Source organism: Necator americanus, chromosome III (assembly GCF_031761385.1).
Source record: "Necator americanus strain Aroian chromosome III, whole genome shotgun sequence".
In the NCBI taxonomy this organism is placed as follows: domain Eukaryota; kingdom Metazoa; phylum Nematoda; class Chromadorea; order Rhabditida; family Ancylostomatidae; genus Necator; species Necator americanus.
The window spans coordinates 3832908-3855759 of record NC_087373.1 but is presented as its reverse complement, the minus strand read 5'-3'; the positions used below and the strand labels follow the sequence as shown (position 1 = coordinate 3855759).

At 40.5% G+C, this 22852-nt stretch overlaps 3 protein-coding genes across 3 annotated transcripts; all 3 read left to right on the top strand.

The window, feature by feature from the left end:
- Positions 1-14294: 14294 nt before the first annotated feature.
- RB195_008533 (uncharacterized protein) lies at positions 14295-15923 on the top strand (the record flags this gene model as incomplete). The annotated part of the gene is made up of 1 exon (XM_064195084.1): positions 14295-15923. One exon carries the CDS (start codon positions 14295-14297, stop codon positions 15921-15923), a length of 1629 nt encoding a protein of 542 aa, XP_064046229.1.
- Positions 15924-15978: 55 nt separating this feature from the next.
- On the top strand, positions 15979-16494 carry RB195_008532 (uncharacterized protein; the record flags this gene model as incomplete). The annotated part of the gene is made up of 1 exon (XM_064195083.1): positions 15979-16494. The coding sequence occupies one exon, from the start codon at positions 15979-15981 to the stop codon at positions 16492-16494; it is 516 nt and encodes a 171-aa protein (XP_064046228.1).
- Positions 16495-16734: 240 nt separating this feature from the next.
- RB195_008531 (uncharacterized protein) lies at positions 16735-17112 on the top strand (the record flags this gene model as incomplete). Its single annotated transcript, XM_064195082.1, has 1 exon — positions 16735-17112. One exon carries the CDS (start codon positions 16735-16737, stop codon positions 17110-17112), a length of 378 nt encoding a protein of 125 aa, XP_064046227.1.
- Positions 17113-22852: the final 5740 nt, after the last annotated feature.

The following is a 22852-nucleotide window of genomic DNA, read 5'->3' as shown; positions in this document are numbered from 1 at the left end:
ACCTGTTATTATATGGTACGATAATAATTTCCAAGTCCTCTCTTCTTAAACCTCGGGATTGTGAACTGTATTTATATTTTCTCGTTATGCCAACGTGGTTCAGGTGAAACTTTTTTATTGGCCTGACGTTTCGACAAATCTGTCTTTACCAAAGGCCTGAAAATGGTTCGAAGTCTTTGATGACACGCAGATCCCATAAAACTCCTCCTCTCTCTTTGCCGTGCCTGGATATTGTTCTAAGTATACCATGCAAGACCGTTAAAGGAAAACAAACTGACCAGTCTTACCGACCAGCGAGGCGGGTGTAGGCATTGTCCCATATGCAGTTCCTTAAAGGCATCATCCCAGGAATCTGAGGTGGTACTGATTTCAGGTGGAGTGTTCGCATACGGGATCGTAGATCGTATTGAGAGATGGGTGATTCTGTCCTTTTCTTGCTAATCGGCGTAAAAACGGCTCGGAAGATGCGGCATGTGCACACGGCTGGCGCTCCAAGCGAACTCATTGTAGAAAATAGCGCGCCGGAACGCTCGAAGTCGTATCTTCCGGCCCGTTTTTTACGGCAATTAGGAAGAAATGGGCGGAATCACTCCCTCTCCTTAATCTACGATCCCGTATGCAAATACTCCACTTGAAATCCGTACCATCTCAGATTCGTTAGGTGAAGCCTTTAACGTTATCCAGACGTCAGCACATGAGAATACTGCACAGCGCGTAGATCTCATTTACCTTGGGTGACAATCTGTAAGAAAGAACGCGGTGGTTTACCAGTACCGCAAGTCGGTGAGGCTGGTCAGTTTGTTTTCTTTTTGAAGGCCTTGCATGGTATACTTAGAACAATATCGAGGCACGGCAAGGAGAGAGGAGGGGTTTGATGGGATATGCATGGCATCAAAGACCTCGAACCATTTCCAGGCCTTAGATAAGGACGAGTTTGTCGACACATCAAGCCTATATAGCGTTTCACCTTAACTTCCTTATTATAGTTTTATCCTATTGAATACTTGTTGTTAGTGATAGCAAGGCGTAGATGGTTTGAACCACAAAAACTACACTCCGCTCCTTTTTAGGCACAAAAATTACCCTTTTCATGGAAAATTCACTGAGTTTCCGCACAAATCCCCTATCATCACCCTAAAAACAGGATCCTCAGTACATAAATTCGTCTATGCCGATTTTATTGATTGATTGGCGATGCTAATAAATAACCATCGCTTCGTTCAGATCTTTTCGTTTTTCTTTTTTTTGTGGGAGGAGGCAAACGGAGCTGTTGCTTTTCTCAGCCATTCTTTACTGATCTATGTTAGTGTGTGGTTATTTGCTGACGCACGTATTGCATTCAAATTCCTACAGAACACACATGTTGGTCACAAGTTTTCCTGGAATTTTCTGAAAGTACGGTAGCAAGTGTATTTATTATTTATTGTAAAGTGAAGTGTACTTATTATTACAATATGGTATTTATTTTAATTAATTTATTTTTAGAAACAAACATAGATACAAAATTTGCCTAAGTTTTATTTATTTTATTTTTTATTATTATTATTATTATTATTTTCCTATTATATATTACTATCATATTATTTAGTATGAAAACGAGAAGTAGGAATTTTGAATAATTAGGCAAGTAATTTTTTGCTTTCTCTCAACTGATTTCTCTTTCATCGTTCTATGTTTTAGATTTTACCGTATTACTGTGCTAAGGGTGATCATCCTTTTCTTCGAATAACCTAATCCTTTCACAATTATTCCCCGAAACTCTGGAAGAGAACAAAAAAAAAACCGGCCAAAGCTAACTTTACACGTGTCTTCATAAATCTTTTCCCAGTCACAACGACAAAAAGACTCTGTTCCACGAAAACAAAATGAATTCCGCCTGAGCGATGTGTCCGCTGAGGCCTATGCCTTAACGGACAACGGAGGACGTGTCTAAAGCTTACACGCTGATCCTCCTGGGAAAAATATTGCTGCAAAGATGCTGACGACCATTTGGAGAAAAATTCTCGTTCGACTGAAAAGTTTTAGCGTAGATCACAAAAGTAGACGTGTTTCTCTTATTTATTTCTTTTCTACCTTTTTTAAAAAGTTATCCGTAATACCTCAGCTCACTTCTTAAATATCCCTTGTTATGATTTCCATCATTTTCGTGAAAAGATCCAGAAAGATTCCGAAGAAAAATGGCTAGGATTATTTCATATTTTTGACTTTTTTGGCAAGCTGACTAAAGGCAGATCTTTTATAAATAAAAAAAGTAACGGCTATTTTGTTTTTGAAATTGGAACAAGGATGTGATAACGGGATAAAAACGTTGAAGAATGGTGTTTTCTCTGCTCGAGAAACCTAACAACTTCTATGTTTTCTGGCAAAAAAAAAACTTTGTTTGTATTATAAAGAAATAAAAGATAGAATTAAAAAAGAGACAATTTCTATGATGTAATTGTAAAGGATTATTTTTGACCTACTCAATATTTGCTGATCCCACATGCGGTGACGCCTGTGTATGTATGTATTCTCATCGATTTATATACTTTGCTTATTTTCTAACCTTACATACCTTATTGGGCCGCTCCAATCCCTGAATTTTTTCACCTGACATTTCTTCGTCGTTCTTTCCTTCTTCCCTTTTCATTTTCTTCTCATGGATTCCTGGATTACATAACTATATCAACATCTTAAAATTCCGTTCTTGAAATTCCTAGAAATCTCATGAAATCTGTATTTCTTAACTTTAGGTTTAGTTTATTTATACCTTTTCTATTCTTTCTTCTTTTACACTCTTCATCTAGTCGCTATTTTGTTGACAAACACATTTGTCTCGAAGATTTTTTCTTGCCTTTTTGTAGAAAATAGTTTCAAATTAATGTTCGATGTTTTTATTTCATCCTTCCTTCATTTCTTCTTACGACTTTGAACATCAAGTACCTAATTGTTCAAACGCATCTTTGCCGGTTTTTCACTGTTCTTTTTCTTTTCTTGCATAAACTATCCATAGTTTTTTTCATTCTCACGTTCACTCAGTGCTCACTTGTTTATTCATTCCTTCATTCATTCATCCCTTCATTCATTTGTTCGTTTTTTCTTCTATTCACTCGTTGGAACCAGTCATCACATTTATCCTTTCATTATCTGGCTATGATTTCAGGAATGTCGCGATTTTCCTATTTACTGATTTCTTTTACTTCACTTCCCTCTCAATTCGTTCCTCTTGTTCATTAATTAATTAATTAATTAATTCACTCATTCATTCATTCATTCATTCATTCATTCATTCATTCATTCATTCACTCATTTATGCACTATCTAATTTATTCATTAATTCATTCCAATTCCCCTACTAACACAATTTGTTCCCCATTCATTCGTTCATTCACCCATTTATTCATTCGCTCCTTCGCCTATTCATTCGTTCGCTCATTCGTGCACTAACTCATTTATTCATTTCCCAATCCCACCACTCACACAGTTTGTGCCTCATTTATTTATTTATTTATTTATTTATTCATTCATTCACTCATCCAGCCCCACATTGCCGCTATGGACGCTATGTTAAACGCCTTGAATCCCTTGTTGGTTTTTTTGGGGCTGATCTCGTGAAGTCAGATTGATTCGTAGTGACCTACGGATCCGAAGTAGCAGGGGAATCTTTCCAGATCACTTTCTCACTTCTGCTATTTCTTATTACAATGGTGGTTGTTTGATTGTTTTTGTTTATTTGTTTATTCACACCTCAAACTATAGCTATAGTCCCTATAGAAATCGTTTGTTTGCGGATGTAATTCATCTCGGTAAACATCGCAGGCGAGAGCTCGTATCGCGCCGTACGGCATGTCATGAATGGCGCGTTTCATCAGAGCAGTCGGAGAGCAATTGCTTCGGCTGCAGCTTTCACCGCTTCTGACTTTTGCTACAACACTTCGCTGACGCGATACGCGTTGATCTTTCACCTATGTATGTGAATGACTGATGAGCGAAAACTCGTCCTTAACTCGTTTTCGTGAACCTTCGCTCATGAACGCCCTCTTAGCAGAGTTCGTCATAGTAAACGAATGGGAATTTCAGCTCATAAAAACTCGCCCAAATTCCAAAGTGCCCGGTGAAGGTAACAATTTTTTTTTCCAAGGAATTTAACCGGTTGGTAAGAGTTGTTGATTTTTTTACCACAAAAATCATCCACTGGAAGACGAGACAGTGTCCGCATATTTCGAATTATCTCTTATTCCTCGCCATAGAACGGCTAAGAACAATGTGGATTTGGCCGTGGTTTAAGTACCACTTAAAATATTCCGACGTACAATGGGAATCCGGAAAATGTCCCCCCCCCCCCTACTCAAACCCCAACAAATGACGTAATTCTGCCCAATTATTCTCCTCCTCAATGGCTTATTCTACAAATCCATCAACATAAAAATTTCATCCGAACATGTTTTCTGGCTAATTTATGTTACGACAGGATCCATAGGGATTTCTTTTCGATTTCCCTCTAGGTAGTGACATTTTCCAGAAATTGGATTCTCCAGGAACTGAGTTTATGATTCCATATGTTTTATCGGCATGAATAGTGGATTTAGAAACCCATGACTGCACATTTTCGTTTTTTTTTTTAACCACTGGGAATAAGTAGCTGCATTGATTCTAATTATTTATTCATTTATTCATTTATTTATTTGTTTATCTATGTATCCAGTTAAAAGATCCGTTACGCTGATTGGGGAAAGGCAAATAAGCCCGAATGATCAGCGGATTATAGTTATGCAAAGGAAATATTGTGAAATATGTAAAAATGCATAAATATATTGTGGAATAAATAAAATTGTATGAAATAAATTATATTATCGTTAAACCATATGAAGTGCACGTAATGCGAAAATTTATATTTTGATCTCTTTTCTGTCTCTTTCTCTCTCTCTCTCTGCGGAACCCACTCCCTCTCATCTGCTCTACTTCGGGCGCGAAAACGCGTCGCGGTCGCTGAGGCAAACATAAGTACTGAGGTCTTCCATGAACTTTTGACTCTAAATTTGAATTACTGTAGATTGATGGGTTCCTATTCATTGTTTATGCCATACACTCTTCTGCCAATTCATAATCAGCAACTTTACGTAATGATGTCATTTCCAGAAGCATTACTATTCCTATTCTCGGAAGTCATGTGTGTCAAAAATTTTTTATTAACTTTTTTTTTTTTAAGAATGATCATGCTATATAATAACGGGCTTATTCTGTCACGTCTTTGTGTGTGTATGTGTGCGTGTGTGTCGAAATTCCAGAATGGAGAGAGATAGGTCCCACAGCCTCAGAGTGGTGCGCCGTCGAAGATAGGTATAAAATGGTTAGAGAGAGAGGTCCCACGCTGTCGAGTTGGTGCGCCAGAATCGTAAAATGCGAAGGTGAAACAGGTCGAACGGCGTGGAATTGGTGTCCCGTGGTGCAGTTGCGCAGTAAGCTCCTGTGTTGTCGCAAAAAGAGTAAATGAGGCGTTGTGAATGGTTTCATAGCCACAACCTCTGAACGCGTTTACGTTCTATGTACCTCCATGGTTTCTCTGCGTGTCTCTTTCTTTGGGCGTTTCCCTCAGGCTGTTAACATGCCTTCTTCTTCAGAAAGTAGAAACACGCATGCAAACAACTTCTTAAACAGTAGCTAACAGTGTAAAGGCAGAATACCACGAATCTGAAGTGGTGCGGATTTCAGGTGGAGTATCCGTATACGGGGCCGTAGATTATGGAGACGGGGGTAGTTCCGCTCGTCTCTCCCTGCATCACTGCAAACAGCCGCCTCCAGAATGCTGTTTTGTACGACGCCATCTGTTGCAACGCTCCACCTCTTGCGCCGCCTCCGCCCTGCGATTCGTGGAAAATCAATTCGTACTGCCCCGATAGGCGGAGAGGGACGCTACGCGTGCAAGGGTGGCCCACTGCAATAGAAGGCATCGTACAAAACAGCATTCAGGGGCCGACTGCTTGCAGTGATTCAGGGAGAGATCAGCGGAACCACACCGGTCTCCATAATCTACGACCCGTATACGGATACTCCACCTGAAATCCCTACCACCCCAGATTCGTGGTATGCTGTCTCCAAGTGATCTTGCGTAGAACCTTGTTAGCCTCAATCAGGATCAGATGATGATATTCGAGTCATTTCATGTTACCACATAATTCTGTGCTAACGGTTGCGGTAAAGCAGGAGGAAAACCCATCGTTCGAATAATTTCTTCGAATTGTGGCGGTATCAAAAGAGCATGTGTGTGTGAAATCAAGTTTGAATACTCTCCAAATGTGGTACTGTTGCATTTAGTTACCACTAACTCTCTCATTAACGTTTGAATTACCAAAAATCCGAGAAAACGTTACTGGAAAATACAAGTTTAGCTCCAGAGAAAATGCCACCATCTTCAATTTTTATTGATCATTGAAGGGGATCGGAATGAACTGCACAAAAAGTCTGAAGTTGGGCTTTAGGCGCGCGTTCAGACTGGTTGTGGAACACGATAAGAGGAGGTAGAGCTTCACTATTGCTAGCAATTCTCATAGATTCAGCACGGTGTAGCGCAGTTGGGAAGAGGTTCCACTCTCTGCTCGATCAATCAGAGGATCGAATCCGCTCTAGTGCTCACCTGGCCTTTCATCTTTCCGGAGTCGATAAATTGGTACCAGACTTGCCTGGGAGGATAAAAACACTGACTTCACACATCGCCCCTCTCCCCCCTCGCCGCCTCTCCCTCCTCCCTCCCTCCCTTTCCCCGCAAGTCACTGTATAGGCTAGTTACGCGTTCGTTAACCTCAAACGATTCTGAATTAAAGTCGAAAGCGATGTCGTGTCCTAAGCGGATTGATTAATGCTTGAAATCCTTTATCCTTTATCCTTTATGTTCCTTGTTGGTCGCTGTTTGTGCTTGTGCGGAATATATGATGATGGGATTAAGGTCAATTTTATTCCACGAACTCATTATCCATTGAAATCACCGAGATTTTTTATGACTTTCGAAAAAACCTTATCCTCTTGAAAACAGCATTAATCCTTCACGAATGACGTTTTTGGCGGTGTTGTTCGATGCAATAATGAATCCATGATGAAACAACGAAATGGGATGGTTTATTGCACTTAAGTACCTGGGCCTTCCTACCAATCTTCACACATAAATTACATTGTGAGAGAATTACGTTTCGTGAGCTTCGTGAAAATTATCCGGACGCCATTCATTCTCATTAATTTCAGTCTTTTTCTCTCGTTGTTAATTGAGTTCACATTAGGGAACATTTCAAGTTTCAAAGATTACAAAAAAATCTAATTATCTAGGAAAAAATCCAATCCATTTTTTGAAAATTAAAACATAAAATTCTAATTCTAAACCAGAAACTCTCATTTTGGAAAGCAACAAAAGTGAAACAACAAAACAATAGCGATGAAAAAATGAAAAATGATTTCCTAACAAATTGTAAAGAAAATTCAGGAAAAAATTAAGAAATTGAAAAATTGGAAAATTCGTACTATAAGATGTTTTTTGTTTTTTCCATCTACCGATTCTATTGAGTTTCAACGAACAGCGGCCGAAATTCAGACTTGTGTTCCCGTAGCAAACACTCCAGACTCCGTACTAATCAGGAATGGATTTTACATCGGATGTAATTATGTGGAGTCGTAGGCGGTGGGATTCTCCACTTAACACCATAAAACACAACGGTCGTTCGTTCATTTGTGGAGGACGAGTTGACGTGTGTGCGCATGCGTGTACGTGTACGAGTTTTTCACCGAACATCAATGAACCACCAACGAAGTTCTTTAGGCGTTTAATAGGCGCTTAGTTGCTGTAATGTGTATTTTTTGGTCGGTTAAATAAATTTTAACCATTAAACGTATCATAGAACTCGATTACTGTGTTCTATAATTATAATAATTTGTAATTAAATCAGAAGTTTTTTTTCAAAAAATTTTTAAATTTTTTGTTATCCACCGTTTTGTCGCGTTCAAATCAAACCTTACGACACGCCCAGAAAATTTTTTTCTATTAGGTTTTTTGTATTTTCTAAAATTACATTGTAATTACACTAAAATTGTAGTTATCAACGTTCTATTAACGTCAGGTAACTGAATAGGGTGGATAATTAGTTAGATATAGATAGACCAGACTGAACTTCCGGCTAAAGTCGGACGTTTAGACTTTCCGCGCTATTCCCATCGCTCGCCTTCATAGATCATTAAAAAATTGATTATAGTGGAATTTTCTCTGAAGGTAAAATGTATTTCTTGAAGACACTTTCTTAGTTTTTTTCTTTCAAAAATTATTTAAACATTGACGTTCGAGTTCGGAGTGGCGAAATGCAACAGTAAAACATTCGGAGAGTATTCAAACTTGATTTTACACAAATTTTCCTTTAATAACGTCACAATTTATAAAAAAAAATTATGTGTAGTATGGGTTTTCCTCCTGTTTACCGCAACCGATGAGGAGCACAGAATGATTTGTTAACATGAAATAACTTTAGTATTATCATTTGACACCGATTAAAGGCATCATCCCACAAATCTGAGGTGGTGCCAATTTTAAGTGCGTTAAGCCTGTACGGGGTCGTAGATTATGGGAAGGGGTGCGATTCCGTCCATTTCTTCCTAATACTGTCGTAAAAAAACGGCCCGGAAGATACGGCGCGTGCAAAAGACTGCGGCGCTCCAATCGAACTCGTTGTAGAAAACAGCGCCCCGGAACGCTCGTAGCCGCATCTTCCGGGCCGTTTTTTTTACGGCAGTTAGGGGGAAATGGACGGAATCACCCCCTCCCCAAAATCTACGATCCCGTCTACGAATACTCCACCTGAAATTCGTACCACCTGAGATTCGTGGGGGGGGATGCCTTTACACTATTAGCTACTACATATTTAAGAATGCGTGTTTCCGATTTCTAATAGGAAGGACTGTGAGAAACCTGATTGAAGAAATATTAAGAGAAATAGACATACAGGGGAGTACATAGAGATGGGACACAACACATATTTCGTCTCATATCCTTTTTCACAAATTCACTTGGAGTTATTGCGCGCTTCTATCGCCACCCGGCGCAACAATCCGACGCCATGGGACCCGTCTTACCTACGTAACTCTGTAGGTTTTTAACTCAGCTTAGCAATTCGAAGCCATGGGACCCGTCGCACCCCATTTCATGGCTTTGTGCGGTCGTCGCCCGAAACCGACGCCGTAGGACCCATCTTCCTTCCTTTTTGGAATTCCGTGACTTACACGCACACACAGATACGGAAAGATTAACTATCATCCTATACAATAACGGACACGCTTAACAGAATAAGCCCCTTATTATATAGGATGATAGTTAATTTTTTTTTCGTTTTCTGTATTTGCAGACTCTGAGGAGAGCGTCACTTCCTTCTCTTCGAACTTTTTATTCACACGTTGATGCGATTAGTTGCATGGAAATCGGTGAAAGTAGGAACCAACTCGGCAAAAATTTAATTTGAGTTTTTAGAGAATTTAAAAACTAAATTCACTGCTATCACGGTGATTATGGATTGTGATTATGGAAATTTTTGCTATGACTTTTGTTCTTCACGAAGATTTAAAGCAATATAACAAAACCTTTAAAAAAAGCTGAAGAAACCGTGCGTCTGATAGCAACTTTTAGTGATGTAGTTTAATTTTGTTTTGTTCCGGAAGTACATACGTGATAGATTTGGACGAGTTGCCCCGGGTGCACGCCACGATCGTTTCGTCGTCTTATCGCGTTGCCGTCGAACGTTGATTGTTTTCAGTCAGACGATGGATGTAGTTCCTCATCAACTCCGCTGAGACTCTAAGCTTACAGCAATTCGACGGCGGCGGCGACGGCGACGTTTTCTTTGTTTACCTCACGTACTCAACCCTTTATCGTGAAGCTAGTGTTCCTGATTTCTTTTCTCCTCTTTTCTTCTTCACATCTCTCCATTTTCACTACATACGTTCATAATTTTTATTTACTTGAACTATAACGATTACAATGTACGGTTAGGCGGTGTAGGCGGTGGACGAAGTGAAGGAACGGACCGAGAAATTTTTCGCCTTAAAATCTTCCCTCCTTTCTCCTATCCACCTCTTTATTGTGTTCAAATCAACGTTTGTGCCGCAAAACATTTCTCTTTTTGCTATCGGTACTTTTTTTTTGTATTTTTTCTCTGTCGCTTTTATGAAGGTTAATTGGATAAAATATCGCTTCCTTAGATCTATTGCATTTTTTTCCTGCATCAGGGTTCCTTGATGCTGTAGCGGCTGTTGTCGATTACCGATTAATTCAAATACATAGAGCGCAAATGTTTTTCGTTTATGTTCATCTATTGATTGAATTCTGAATTTTCTACTTTCATTAAATAAATTAAAATATTAGATTAAATAAAACATTAACATTAAATAACATTAACATTAAATGCAATACAATACAATTTTATAATAAATTTACAAAAATTTGTTGTTATATTTGGAAAAAAAAACAAATTCTATGAAATATGTAGAAGAAGTGCGAAAATTTCAATGGATTTTCTGTTTCCTTATCAGTTTCATTTAATCGAAAATTTAATCTTTTTAACAAAGTAAAAGAAAGAACAAGTAGCAGTAAAAAATACGAAGTTGTAGTGAAAAAAGTAGGAAAAAGTACTTTAATAAAGGTCAAAAAAGTTTTTTGTACGAAAACTCCTAATATATGAGCTCTATTCATTCGTTAATTCGCTCGCTCGCCATTAATACCCGCTTGGTACTCGCGCCATCCGTATCCGTTCTTCAGATACTGGACATTTCCCATTTTTTCGCACAAATTTCCCATCTTAAAACGCTTGGATCCCTTTTTTTTAACCGAGCGGAGCACTTTCTTTTCCGTGAAAATGTTTTTGTGAAGGTTTGTCGAATAACCGATGAGCGTTAGCCGTTGTTCGCTTTTCAGCACGTGCTACGAATAATTTATCGTTTACATGTTGTTTTTGTTTATATTATGCTTTATTTATAGTTTGCGACACGGAGCACGAGTTCACAATGTACTATTCGTCTGGTTTTTCCAGAAAAAAAACATTCCACATTTCCTACATCCAGGGATTTGTGGTTTATTTTCGTAGTAATCGGTCCGGATGACCATTAAAAATTGACATTTCGGCGAGTTCTCCTGCGAGAAGCGTTGTGGTGCCATAATTAAGGATGTCGACAAATAAACAAAGCCGATTCCGGTGAACAAATGCGCAGAGTTCGAAGAGTTGGTCGAATAAACGAACAAACTGACATCTCCGTGATGATTTTTGGGCTAGTTGTCACGTGGTGGGTCAAATTTTGCTCGCTTTCGTTTTGCATCACTTTTTTCCCGCCTATTGTTGCACTGATGAGCAACTTTCACTACAAAAATTTGCACTCTAAGTGCATGCAGGAAAAAAACAGGGGGAACGGGGAAAAAACGAAAACTCATTCAATCCAAAACTATTTCCATTCCCTAATCAATAATCATCTTATTTATTGTTTTATTCGGCTTAATTAACTGCGAATTTTCTTTGGATTTTTTGTTCCTAAATTGTCTTTGTCCAGAAATGCACAACAATTGCAATTGCACCTTTGCTATTTTGGAAAATCGCTTAAAAATCGGCTGCGTGCACGTTTATTTTCCGGTCAAGAACAATGGATAGAGTCCCATTCGAATGCACTCTTTAGGATTACCGTAATCCATTGCAGTACACTAAATTATCTTCTGCAAAACCTCTGCAAACGTTGCTCTCTCTATATGCTCGTTAGTATGAAATGTGTCTCTGGCTTGTTATCCCGGTAATCCGTTGACGCTCAGAGGTTTTCCAGGTCTACCGTATGACTTGGAGATTACCTCGATCGTTGGTAGTCATAGAGGGTGGGTGCAATGCAGTTAGTAAGAGGTTCGATGCGATTGTGTAGTCAAAGGTTCGGAACCGCCAGCAGCAAGCCAACCAAGCCATTTTTCCTTTCGGCGTCGATAACTTGATCAGGTCAGATCTGTCTGTGATCATAAAAAAAAACACGGATTTGATCCATACATAGGATTGTCCTGTGTGGTATGGTCTTCTCTACATTTGCGAAATACTCCCATGCTGGACTTGACAGCTAACTAAGGCTAGGGACAGTATTATTAATAAGATTTTTCTCAACATATACAACTTGTCGATAGTCCAATTTAAGCAACAGCTAAGATTGTTTTAAAAAAAACTTTATTACGGCTAAAATTTCGGCGTCCTCGCCTTCGTCAGAGCCTGGAAAGTCAGATCATTTGTGATAATTGCTTGTGTTGCTCAAATTATCGACTATCGACAAGTTGCAATCTCTATCCGCCAAAATTCAAGGAAAGTCGAACTTTTGCACTTCAACATATACAATTTGAACAAAAGGATTAAAAACATCTTCGATTAAAAACAACTCCTACACTCCCATTCACTTGTTGTACACGCAAAATTGTATAGGCCAAAACGCGTTTTACTGGAATTCGTAATCGTTGAGGTTTTGGAACACGTATTGCAAACTTGAAGTGCGCACAAGTACAGTATATCTCAACTTGAACTACTCGAAAGTGTGTTCAAACTTGGGATATGCAAACTTGGCTAAAAGTCAAAGTCACTGGCGTATCAATCCGATTGGGATCCGCGCTACCTCGTTCACTTCAATTCAGAATCGTTTGAGGTTCACGAACGTGTAACTGGACTATAAAATGACTTGCGGGGGCTAGCCGATGAGTCAAATCAGCGTTTCTATCCTCTCAGACAAGTCTGGTACCAATTGACCCCGGAGGGATGAAAGGCTTGGTCTACACTAGGGCGATCTCGAACGCTTGACCGTGTGGCTACAACGGACCTCTAACCGACTTCGCCTCTAATACGCTTCTGACCGACTCTAACAACGAAAAATTCCTCAAATTTTCCAAACGTTGAATTTATTGCGATAACTTCAATTAAACTGACCACTTCTCGTTACTAAGTTGACGGAATTGTTTCCTGTTTGAACGCTTTTTTCTTTTTGAAAAAATAATTGCTAAAAAAGTAGTTACTGGTCCAACTATGAACTTGGTTCAAGTGAGACACTAGCCTGGGAAATCATCTCCTCCTAGTACCAATCAAAGTCTTGCAGCAAGATGGTCCTGCCAAGAAATCTCAGACTGTTATTGCTTCGTCATCTATAATGGAGAACAGGATGATTTAGGTCAAAAATTCCTACGTAGTGGTAATTTTAATGAATGTTTGCCACATTTTTATTTCTCGGGCTTTTCCCCGTATTTTTACGCTGCTAGGAAACCATGTTCTTCAGATTTTGTTTTATACTTGATATATGAGATTTGCTTAGCGACGAACAACAACCGCAAATTTTCCCGTCAGAAAGGAACGCCATCCATTCGCTCCGTCCATTGATTATTATTCCAGCAAAAATTGGACACATTTATTGCGCCTCTAAAGAGCGTCCTTAATGCATTATTCCTCATCTTCATCCCATGAAAAAAAGCTCTTAGAGACCACCAATTTTGCTAAACCAATCCTTTTTTTCAGGGACCCGTGTCATTTTCCTTATTCATTCAGTGATACTTTGTCAGTTTATTGGTGTCCGGAAACTCGTCGCAAAAAAAGCGCGGAGCAATTAGAGTGGGCGTGGCTTACATTGGTGCAGTGTTGGGAATAATCCCTGTTCGTGTATGTGTGTGTGCGTGTGTGTATCGCTCACTTGCTACCTCCTTCATCGTTCAATAATAGTCTTAAGTGCAAAAACACCGGGAGGAAAACTCGTCTGGCCACTGAGATTTGAATGTAGGAAAGACGAGATGTATTGATTTCACCATGGATCTTTTTTTTCCACAGCAATCATAATTATACATTTTGATGTGTCTCCCAAATTTTTCACTGAAAATAGCTTCCAGTGGATTCATTCGTCAAATTTTCTTGCAACGCCTTGATTTCTAGCGTTTATGAATTTTGTTCAGTGATTTTGATTTAGTTCAGCGTGACGAAACGAATGGTTGTTGCCAAAGATTCCATACTCCCTTCAGGCAGTTGACCTTTCAGGTTATAGGTTTTGGCGGTGTGCTGGACGACAGCACCTTTTTGCAATGTATGGGAAGCTTTCGCCTTATAACAGTGCAGGTTATATAGCTCGTACGTTCCCAATGCGTACACTCAAACGCCTGATTGCGTTTAGTTAAAGCAGGGCCGCCACGTGCAGGTAGCAATCAGACTCGTATACGCGGCCGAACACTATCGAGTGAACTTCAACAAGCCGCTCTATTCAAACTTCTGTGATATCTCTGTGTGCCTTTTGCTGCACTGCAGGAAACACGCATGAGGGATCGGCCCGTCATCAGCATCGAAAATTACACCATATACTGCGGCGATGCTGATGAGAAGAAAGTGGGTGGCTGCGCGATAGCTGTGAGGAACGATTACAAGAACCTGGTGGAGAAATTTGGCTCAACGTCGTCTAGATGCGCCTTTCTACGTCCACTGCGGGATCGCAGAGGACGTAAACTCTGGATCGTAAGTGCTCACGCACCTACGGAAACTGCTGAAGACAACAGTAAGGACGCCTTCTATGATGAACTCAATGCGTTGATGTCTAAAATACCAAGCCAGCAGGTGGTCATTGTCGGAATCGACGCAAATGCGAAGATGGGACTCGAACAGCAATCCGATCTGCTAGGAAAATGGTACTATGCAGCGGAGCGCACGTCGGACAACGGTGACCGTCTGGTCGACTTGTGCGAACAGACGGGCCTCATCATCGCTTCCACGTTTAAGAGGAATCCTCGACGCCATCAGCTCACGTGGCAGGGGTCAACCCTTTTAACGCCTGAAGAGCAGCGCAAGCGGAAGATGAGGACTCTTAAACTTCAGCTCGACTACGTTCTGGCGAGGAACATTTCTCAGTCAGATATCCGAAAATGTAGAGCTATTTGGGACGTCGCGTTCGACTCTGACCACCGTCCAGTTCTTCTCAGCTTCAAGATACGGTTCCACAAGAGAAACCGAGGAGTTCCTCTTCAACCGAAAATCGACATGGCAGGTCTGAAAGACGATGAATGCAGAAGAAAATTCCGCCAACGTGTGTCTATTCATGTTGGAGTATGGACCAGAAAGAAGCTTAGCGATGCGGATTCCTTCACAAAGTGCATCCAGGACGCTGCAGGGGAAACGCTCCCGGTTCTATTGCCGCGGAAGAAGTTTGCTTTTGCATCTGCGGAAACAAAATCCACATACAATTCTGTATTTGACGCGCGCAGCGCTGGTGACTTCAACCAGGAAAAGCGTCTTAGAAAGAAGCTGCGTCGTCAACTGCAACAAGACCGCGATAACGAGTGGACGTCAAGAGCGATGGAGTTTGAGAAGGCGTGGGAGGACAGGAACCCGCGGAAAGCCTACGCTCTACTAAAACAGTATAGCGGCAAAATGAAAAGATGTTCCCATGTCCTCAACACTGCTAATGGGGTAGCTGTCGGTGAAGCAACCCTTCCAATTTGGAAGGAACACTTCAAGACCTTGCTGAACCGGCTAGCATCGTCAGCTCCTGAACTCGAACACGTTCATAGACCGACATATGCGGTTAACGAGGAGCCACCGACCGACTCGGAGGTCCTGGTCTTTACTCAGAAAATGAAGAATGGAAAATCTGGTGGAGACGACGGGATTAGCGCAGAAATGCTAAAATATCTTCCTTCATCTGGGATTCGTGAGATGACAATCCGTTCAATATGGATAAACGAAAGAATACCTGATTCGTGGAGGCACGCTATCATAATTCCCCTCCACAAGAAGTTATCCGTCACGGACCCAAGGAATTATCGAGGAATCTCTTTGCTGCGTGTTATGTACAAGGTACTGGAGCGCATTATCCTGAACCGACCCATTAAACATCGCGAAGAAACAACGCGCGACAAGCAAGCTGGCTCTCGTAGGTGGCCGATCTACGATTGACCAGGTGTTCATCGTCAGGAGAGTGATCAAAATCTGGCAGCGGTATTTGAAGCCAATGCAACTAGCGTTTCTGGACTTTGAAGCTGCGTTCGACTCTCCTCACCGAGGCTGTCTTCTCAACACACTTCGCGCCGATGGAGTACCAGGAAAGTTCTTTTGCTTGCTTGATGACATGAATCAACGAACAACTGCTGCAGTTCGAACAGCAGTCGGATGTACAACACCGTTTAAAGTGGTAAGTGGAGTAAGACAGGGGGCAGTGGCAAGACCCTTCCAGTTCAATTTCACCATCCACGACATTATGCGAAGAACAGTCGACCGGTGTCCTGCCGACATTGTCTTAGCACCATCAGGGTGCCCCTTGGCTGACCTCGAGTACGCCGACGATGTTGTTATATTCGCGGAAAGCAGTACGAAACTTCAACATGTTGTCAACCTTGTATCGAAGCTGGCTGCAGCCTACGGACTACGCCTACGCCCTGATAAATGCAAGCAGATGTGGATCTCTTCGAGACCTCGAACAGGAGAGAGATGTTCAGCAAAGATGCGCTCAGGCCACTTCTGCATTTAAGTCCTTAAGAAAATGCCTGTGGTCGAACCCCATCACCAACGAAGTCAAGCTGCGAGTCTACCTATCCGCAATTCGCCCCATCATGATGTACGGATCGGAAACTTGGGCAGCACCATCAAGGGTTATGGAGAGGCTTGATTGCACGGAACGAAAGCTGCTTAGACGGCTACTTGGCTACTTTTGGCCTAGGGTATGCCACAATAAAGATTTTACGCAGAAATTGATGTGGTATACCGGCGGATGACACGTGGGAGATATCAACATCTTGCACCGCCTTCAAAATCGGCTAAAGTAAATCGTCTTCGCTTCTTTGGTCATATATTAAGGAGACCGGCAGATCGCTTTGTCCAACGAGTTCTAAAGAGTTCGTCGAGTTCGAGCTGGAAGAAGCCACCTGGCCGAAAACGGAAGTTCTGGATTGAGATGGTAAAAGAGGACCTGAGGACACTCGGCGTGGATAGGCAGTTCAGGCGAGACGTAAGGTTTCGCAGAACATGGAATAGCGACGGATGGATTGATTCTGTGCAAGCTCTCGCAGAAGATCGAGAAGGTTGGGCAGAGCTGTGTTCAAGGACGGCACACCTCGGCGAAGATGCGGGTAATCGCGTCAGGCGATGACATCAGCCCGCCGATTAAGTCAAGTAAGTCAGTTCAGTGATCAATCACTGAATATGTCAACCCATATTAGAATTTTGTGGGACGTCCATTTTTAATTTTTAGTTTTTTTTTCCTCAAATTTCTGTTCAAATTTGTAGAAAAAGCTATTCTATTTTCTCTATGGGTCATTGTAGTCGGGAAAAAATTGTTCTGAATGGAGTTTTCTGCTTGAGCTGTGCAAATTCAGCAAAATCACTGAATCCATGGATTTCTGCAGTTGATTTTTTTTCTCAGTTCCACATAATACCCGCTTGAATCTTTGACTAACGCCGGACCACTTATTTCTTATCGTGCTCTCTTCGCTTCCTTGCAGTGATCAACAAAAATTTAAAACAGAGCCATTTTCCTTTCTTGATGGAGAATGAAAATTGCTTCTTTCCTACCAATACTCTTCTTGTTTCGTTTTTTTTCCTAAAGTGCATTGATGGAAAAATTCGTCAATATCTCTTTGTAGTCTTCTTGCTGAAGGTGTTAGTACTAAATTAATGAAATATTCAAAATTTGAATTTTTTGTTTTTTTAGGATACATTTTGCATCTATATCCTTCGATGTGGCTACAATCTGGAGAAAATTTCTTTCTGAAGTATTAGACGACGAGTTCCACTCTTCTTCCTTCCCGGTAATTAACATAGAATAATGTAGTAAAAGTGGGCGGGTGTAGTGTAGCAGTTAGAGGTTCCGCTTCCTGCACGATCGATCGGAGGTTCGAATCCGCCCTAGTGCTCACCAAGCCTTTCATCCGTCCGGTGTCGATAAATTGGTACCAGACATGTCTGGGAGGTTAAAACTGACTGACACATCGGCTAGCCACCGCAAGTAATTCTATTGGATAGACAGGAGTTCGTAAACCTCAGAAGATTCAAAATTGAAGTGAATGTGGTGGCGAGGGCCTCAAGCGGATTGATTGACGTCAGACACTTTATCCTGTAACTTTAATGTGGTAAAGTGGAATGATGTGAACATCATCATACGGATAGAGATAAGCGGCCTAAGTCAAATCATGCAAACTACTTATACTATTTAAGTAGCTGTCCATGCATGCATGTATCAAATCCTTTAAAAAAGGATCTGGCAAATATTACAAAGGCGACGACAAGAGAAGTGGACGACATACGGAGGCGTACCATTAGGGCAGAACATTGCACTCGCTACGTTTTTACGCTGATTTTTTTTTCGCTGATTCCAATTTCTGACGCCATCGCACTAACTCGACGTCATGGGATTCGCCTCACTCCATTTTACTGTTTTCTGTCGAGGCTGCACCAGTTCGACGCCATGGGACCCACACGACCCCATCTTGCCACTTTCTGGCACCAGCGCTCCAATTCGACGCCACTGGACCCGTCTCACTCCATTTTACTGCTTTCTGTCGCCGCTGCACCAATGCGACGCCATGGGAACTGCATCATCCTATCCTACCACTTTGTGACGCTAGCGCGCCAATTCGACACCATTGGACCCGTCCCACCTCATTTTACCACTTTCTGCTGCACCGGCCCATTAAGTCGACGCCTTAAGACCTGTCCAACTCCGTTTTACCGCTTTCTGACATGTATCAACTGGACACCATGGGACCCATCTCACTCTATCCTAACGCTTTCTGATGCCAGCGCACCAATTCGACGCCATGGGACCCGTCTCGGTGTTTTTTGGAATTCCGTTACACACACATTCACATAGACATGACAAAATAATCCTGTTATTACATAACCAGGCAATTACAAGACCATGCTTTTAAGTCTTGAAACAAATTTCAAGTATTCCCACCTGGCCATGTGAAGGAAAAACTCGTCCGAAGAGAGGTGAATGTGGAAGAGGTTAACATAAGGTCATCTGTCTAGGATGATGATTGCTTTCTCAATTACATTTCTTCCTTATTATAAGGTATTCGATGACTTCCATCGTTTTGCTACGGAAACATAATTGGTCATAATTTTCTATTCAGAAGAACAAAAAGTGGAAGGAATTTGCTGCGCAATGCAGCGAAGCACTTCCGCATGACATTCGAGCGGCAGGAAACTCGTCCAATCTCCTGTCCGCTAGTTTAATTTCAAGTTTAATTTGTTTTTAATTTCACAATTACTTACGGAATTTTAATTACAACTATCAGTAAGCCACGGTTACGGTTTTCGCTGTGTCGCAGAACTCTTTCAACAAATCTGCGTAGCATCAGGCTGCTTCCGCATGGATTTTGGTTCATCCACGATCTTTTTTGTGGATAGGAACCACTACATAACGTGCAGAAAAATGCTACTTCACTGAATTTTGACTACGTATGCGAGCATAAATTGAGTTCTTTTCTCGAATAAGCGACTATTTAATTATTTTCTGCTTACATAATCTGTGCGGATGTAGCGCGGTCGGTTAGAGGTTCCGCTAGTACACATTCGATCGGAAGTTCGAATCCGCCCTAGTGCCCACTAAGCCTTTCATCCATCCGGTGTCGATAAATTGGTGCCGGACTTGTCTTGGAGGATAAAAACACTGACTTAGCACATCGGCTCGCCCCCGCAAGTCATTGCGTAGGCGAGTTACGCCTTTGTAAACCTCAAATGATTCTGAATTGAAGTGAACGAGGTAGCGCAGGTCCCAAGCGGATTGTCTAACGCCAGACAGTTCATCTTTTTTATTCGCATAATATTAAATTCTAAATAATATGTGGATTACACTTTTCTAGTCATTTTTTCTAAATGATAGGGGCTACTCGGCGACAACTCGTGCAGAAATTTAATTTCATGCTACTATGCTTAAACTTCTTATCGTATTATCCGCAGAAAACTCCTTTCCATAAGTTTTGCTGTTGTTTTCATCACAAAAATGCATCTTCTTTCTCTGACCTCTGCCTCTGTAATTGATTTTTTTCTCTTCACAACTCCGGAATGGATCCGGATGTGGTTTCATTTCAGGGGAAACTCGTCCAGTTTTAGACGAACTTCCTTACTCTTAGTTCGTACGGCTATAAATAGCGCACTGATAATCACTTGATGATCAAATTTCGTAGCGACGCATGAAATTCTGTGAATTTTATTAAAGTGGGTTTTTAATGACCTGTAAAGCTGAGTTCTTTATTTTTTACTTTTTCGTTTTTCTTTATTCTAATGAACCAATTTTTGATTAGTGTACAGCACATTAAAAAACAATAATAAACATTTTAACATTTTACAAAAACAGTAACAAACATTCTACAAAAACATAACAAACATTTTAACATTTTGCTATGCCGAGGTTAATTGAAAGTTAAACTTTTCAACCTGTGAAGAATGAAAAATTCCGTAATTTTATTTTCTATTCTCATTTTCTTATTGGCTTCTGCGCACATGTGTTCTCCAGCGCTTCACGTCAAGAACAGGGCCCAGCAGAAGCGGCGTTGTTGGCTTAGGAGAGCGTGCCTAATTCCATCCCTAACGATTCCCACGAAAACAAAATACATCAAATAATGTCTTGGCACTCTGCCAACTCTCCTGTAACCTAGCGTGATCACGTCATCGTCTTTCTAAATATAACACAGATCCTTTATCTCCATGTGTATTCATGCCATTCGATTCGAATGGAAAATATAGAATAACGTTCATGTGGATAAAAATAGCAGTGATTTGCACATTTTTAAAAAATTTCAAGTAGCGATACGAAAGAAGGAACAAAAGAGAAATTTAGCGGAAAATTTACTTGGATTTGTGTGTTAAAAACATGTGTTTTTTGTATTTGGTACGTCTATGCGTGGTACGTGGTACGTATGTTTTTCTCACTTTTTCCCGCCTTCAAGTAATTTTTCGGTCGAATTTTGCAGACCGCAATACACCTGAACTACGCGAAAAATTATCCTTATTTTTTAAGCCTGATATTTCCTTATTTTCTTATTTATTTATTTTTTATTTATTTATTTATTCAAAAATATTTCAAGCCAGATATTGAAATAGACCAAAAATTAGAAAATTAATTAAAATTTAAAAATTGATTTCATCCCACGGAGAAGTGGAAGATGGGCGGAGAGAAGTGAAGAGACATCGTTGCTTGTGTTAATCCAGAATCTACTGGATAATCCAGCATTTTTAGGGTACGAACTGATTCATGTAGGCAGCTGCAATCGCGGCGGGAACTTTGACGGCTCCAGCCGAGTCGGAGAGCTAGCGAAGGTCCTACCACGAGCGCAGCCGCCTACGCAATTCCACTAGAAATCGGATCATTTCGATTCGACTATAAACAAAACAAGTAAATAAGCTTAGAACGCAGAAACAATATGATAAAAGTTATACCTGAAGGGAAGCAGAAATCCTATAATCTCCCAAAGCCAAGAAAAAATTCTCGGAGGAAATCTGGGAATGGTTCGAACTATAAGTGCGTTTAAAAATCTAATATTATAGTGCATCTTCAAAAAAAAGTAGGACTTGAACTTGAAATACTATTTCTTCAAAAAAAAATCATCAAATTTTCCCGAGAGTTTACACCACGTTCGTTTACACCACAAAAAACATTTCGTTCCACTCATTCTCTTTCGTAGTCTAAAGGTATGTTTCTTAAATGATCCTAAGGAAAATTTTACTATTTTCTTTTACCACTTCCTTATTCTGCCTTTCTTCTTTTTCTTTTCTTCTTTCTTCCTCTCTCTCTCTCCCTCGTTCTGCCTCAAGCAATATCAAGTGAAGTCGACTTGAAGCAATTTCCGACATTTTGGCGATATTGGTCGCCGACCAAGTGATATTGTCAGCCGAACTTGTCTATTAACTGCAAGAGAGCAATTCACCACTGACATTCGTGCTAGGATCCACATATACAAACAACCGAGGGTGCATTTAGCATTTAGCAGAACGTAAATGTGGTAAATGCTAAATGCTAAATACACCATTTAAATTACTGTAAAATTGTCATCTTTTTTTTCGAAAAAAAAAGTTCAAAGCATCCAATTATTCTTGATAGACATTAACCAGGAAGCTTTGAGGGCACTTTTCCTCCTCTTTTTTTTTGTTTTCCCAACAATAATTAACAGGAAGTAATTAAGTAGTTTAGGGTACTGTAAGCTATAGTTCGACAAACTTTTTTTTAAGGGGTATGTCATGTGCCATAAACGGCATAGTCTCAATCTTGTGGGTCCCATTTGTTTCGTGTTCAGTCGCGAGGAAATATTTACAGTGTCCGTCAGGCAATTCCCATTGTTTTCAAACTTTCATATTTCTATTTTTTTCGATTTTCTTTATCTAAAGGGGTTCTTCTGTTCTCGAAACGTCTGGGATCACGCTTACTTCCACGTTGCTCATTTTCTATGGAAATATCTATTTAATCTGCTATTTTATGTTGAATGATCTATTTTATCTGTCATTTTTTTTGCTTTTTCTTCTTTTTTGTTTTTAAATTTACCATCAGTAACCTTGGCCGGATTCACCAGTGCATCCGAATTTTTCGGAAACCTCCATGTAGCTCTACCCGTTCGGCTGCAAATCCTTCAACTTTTTTAAAATCTAGCTTCGATAGGATCTTTTCCTAGAAATTTACGTCCAGTTCTTAGTTAACAGCTTATTTTCTCTAGCACTTGGAGTATTCGGTTGTAATCCCTTCGGCGTCGAATCCGTTTCGGTTGTTTATCCAATTTTATTCGAGCAAAGCCGTGTCCACATAAGTTTCTTTACTCGTCCGGAAAGTACAAGGATTTAGGGTACATACTGGCCTAAATTTGGCATCCTTCGAGTCATTTTTGCCTGTTATTCGT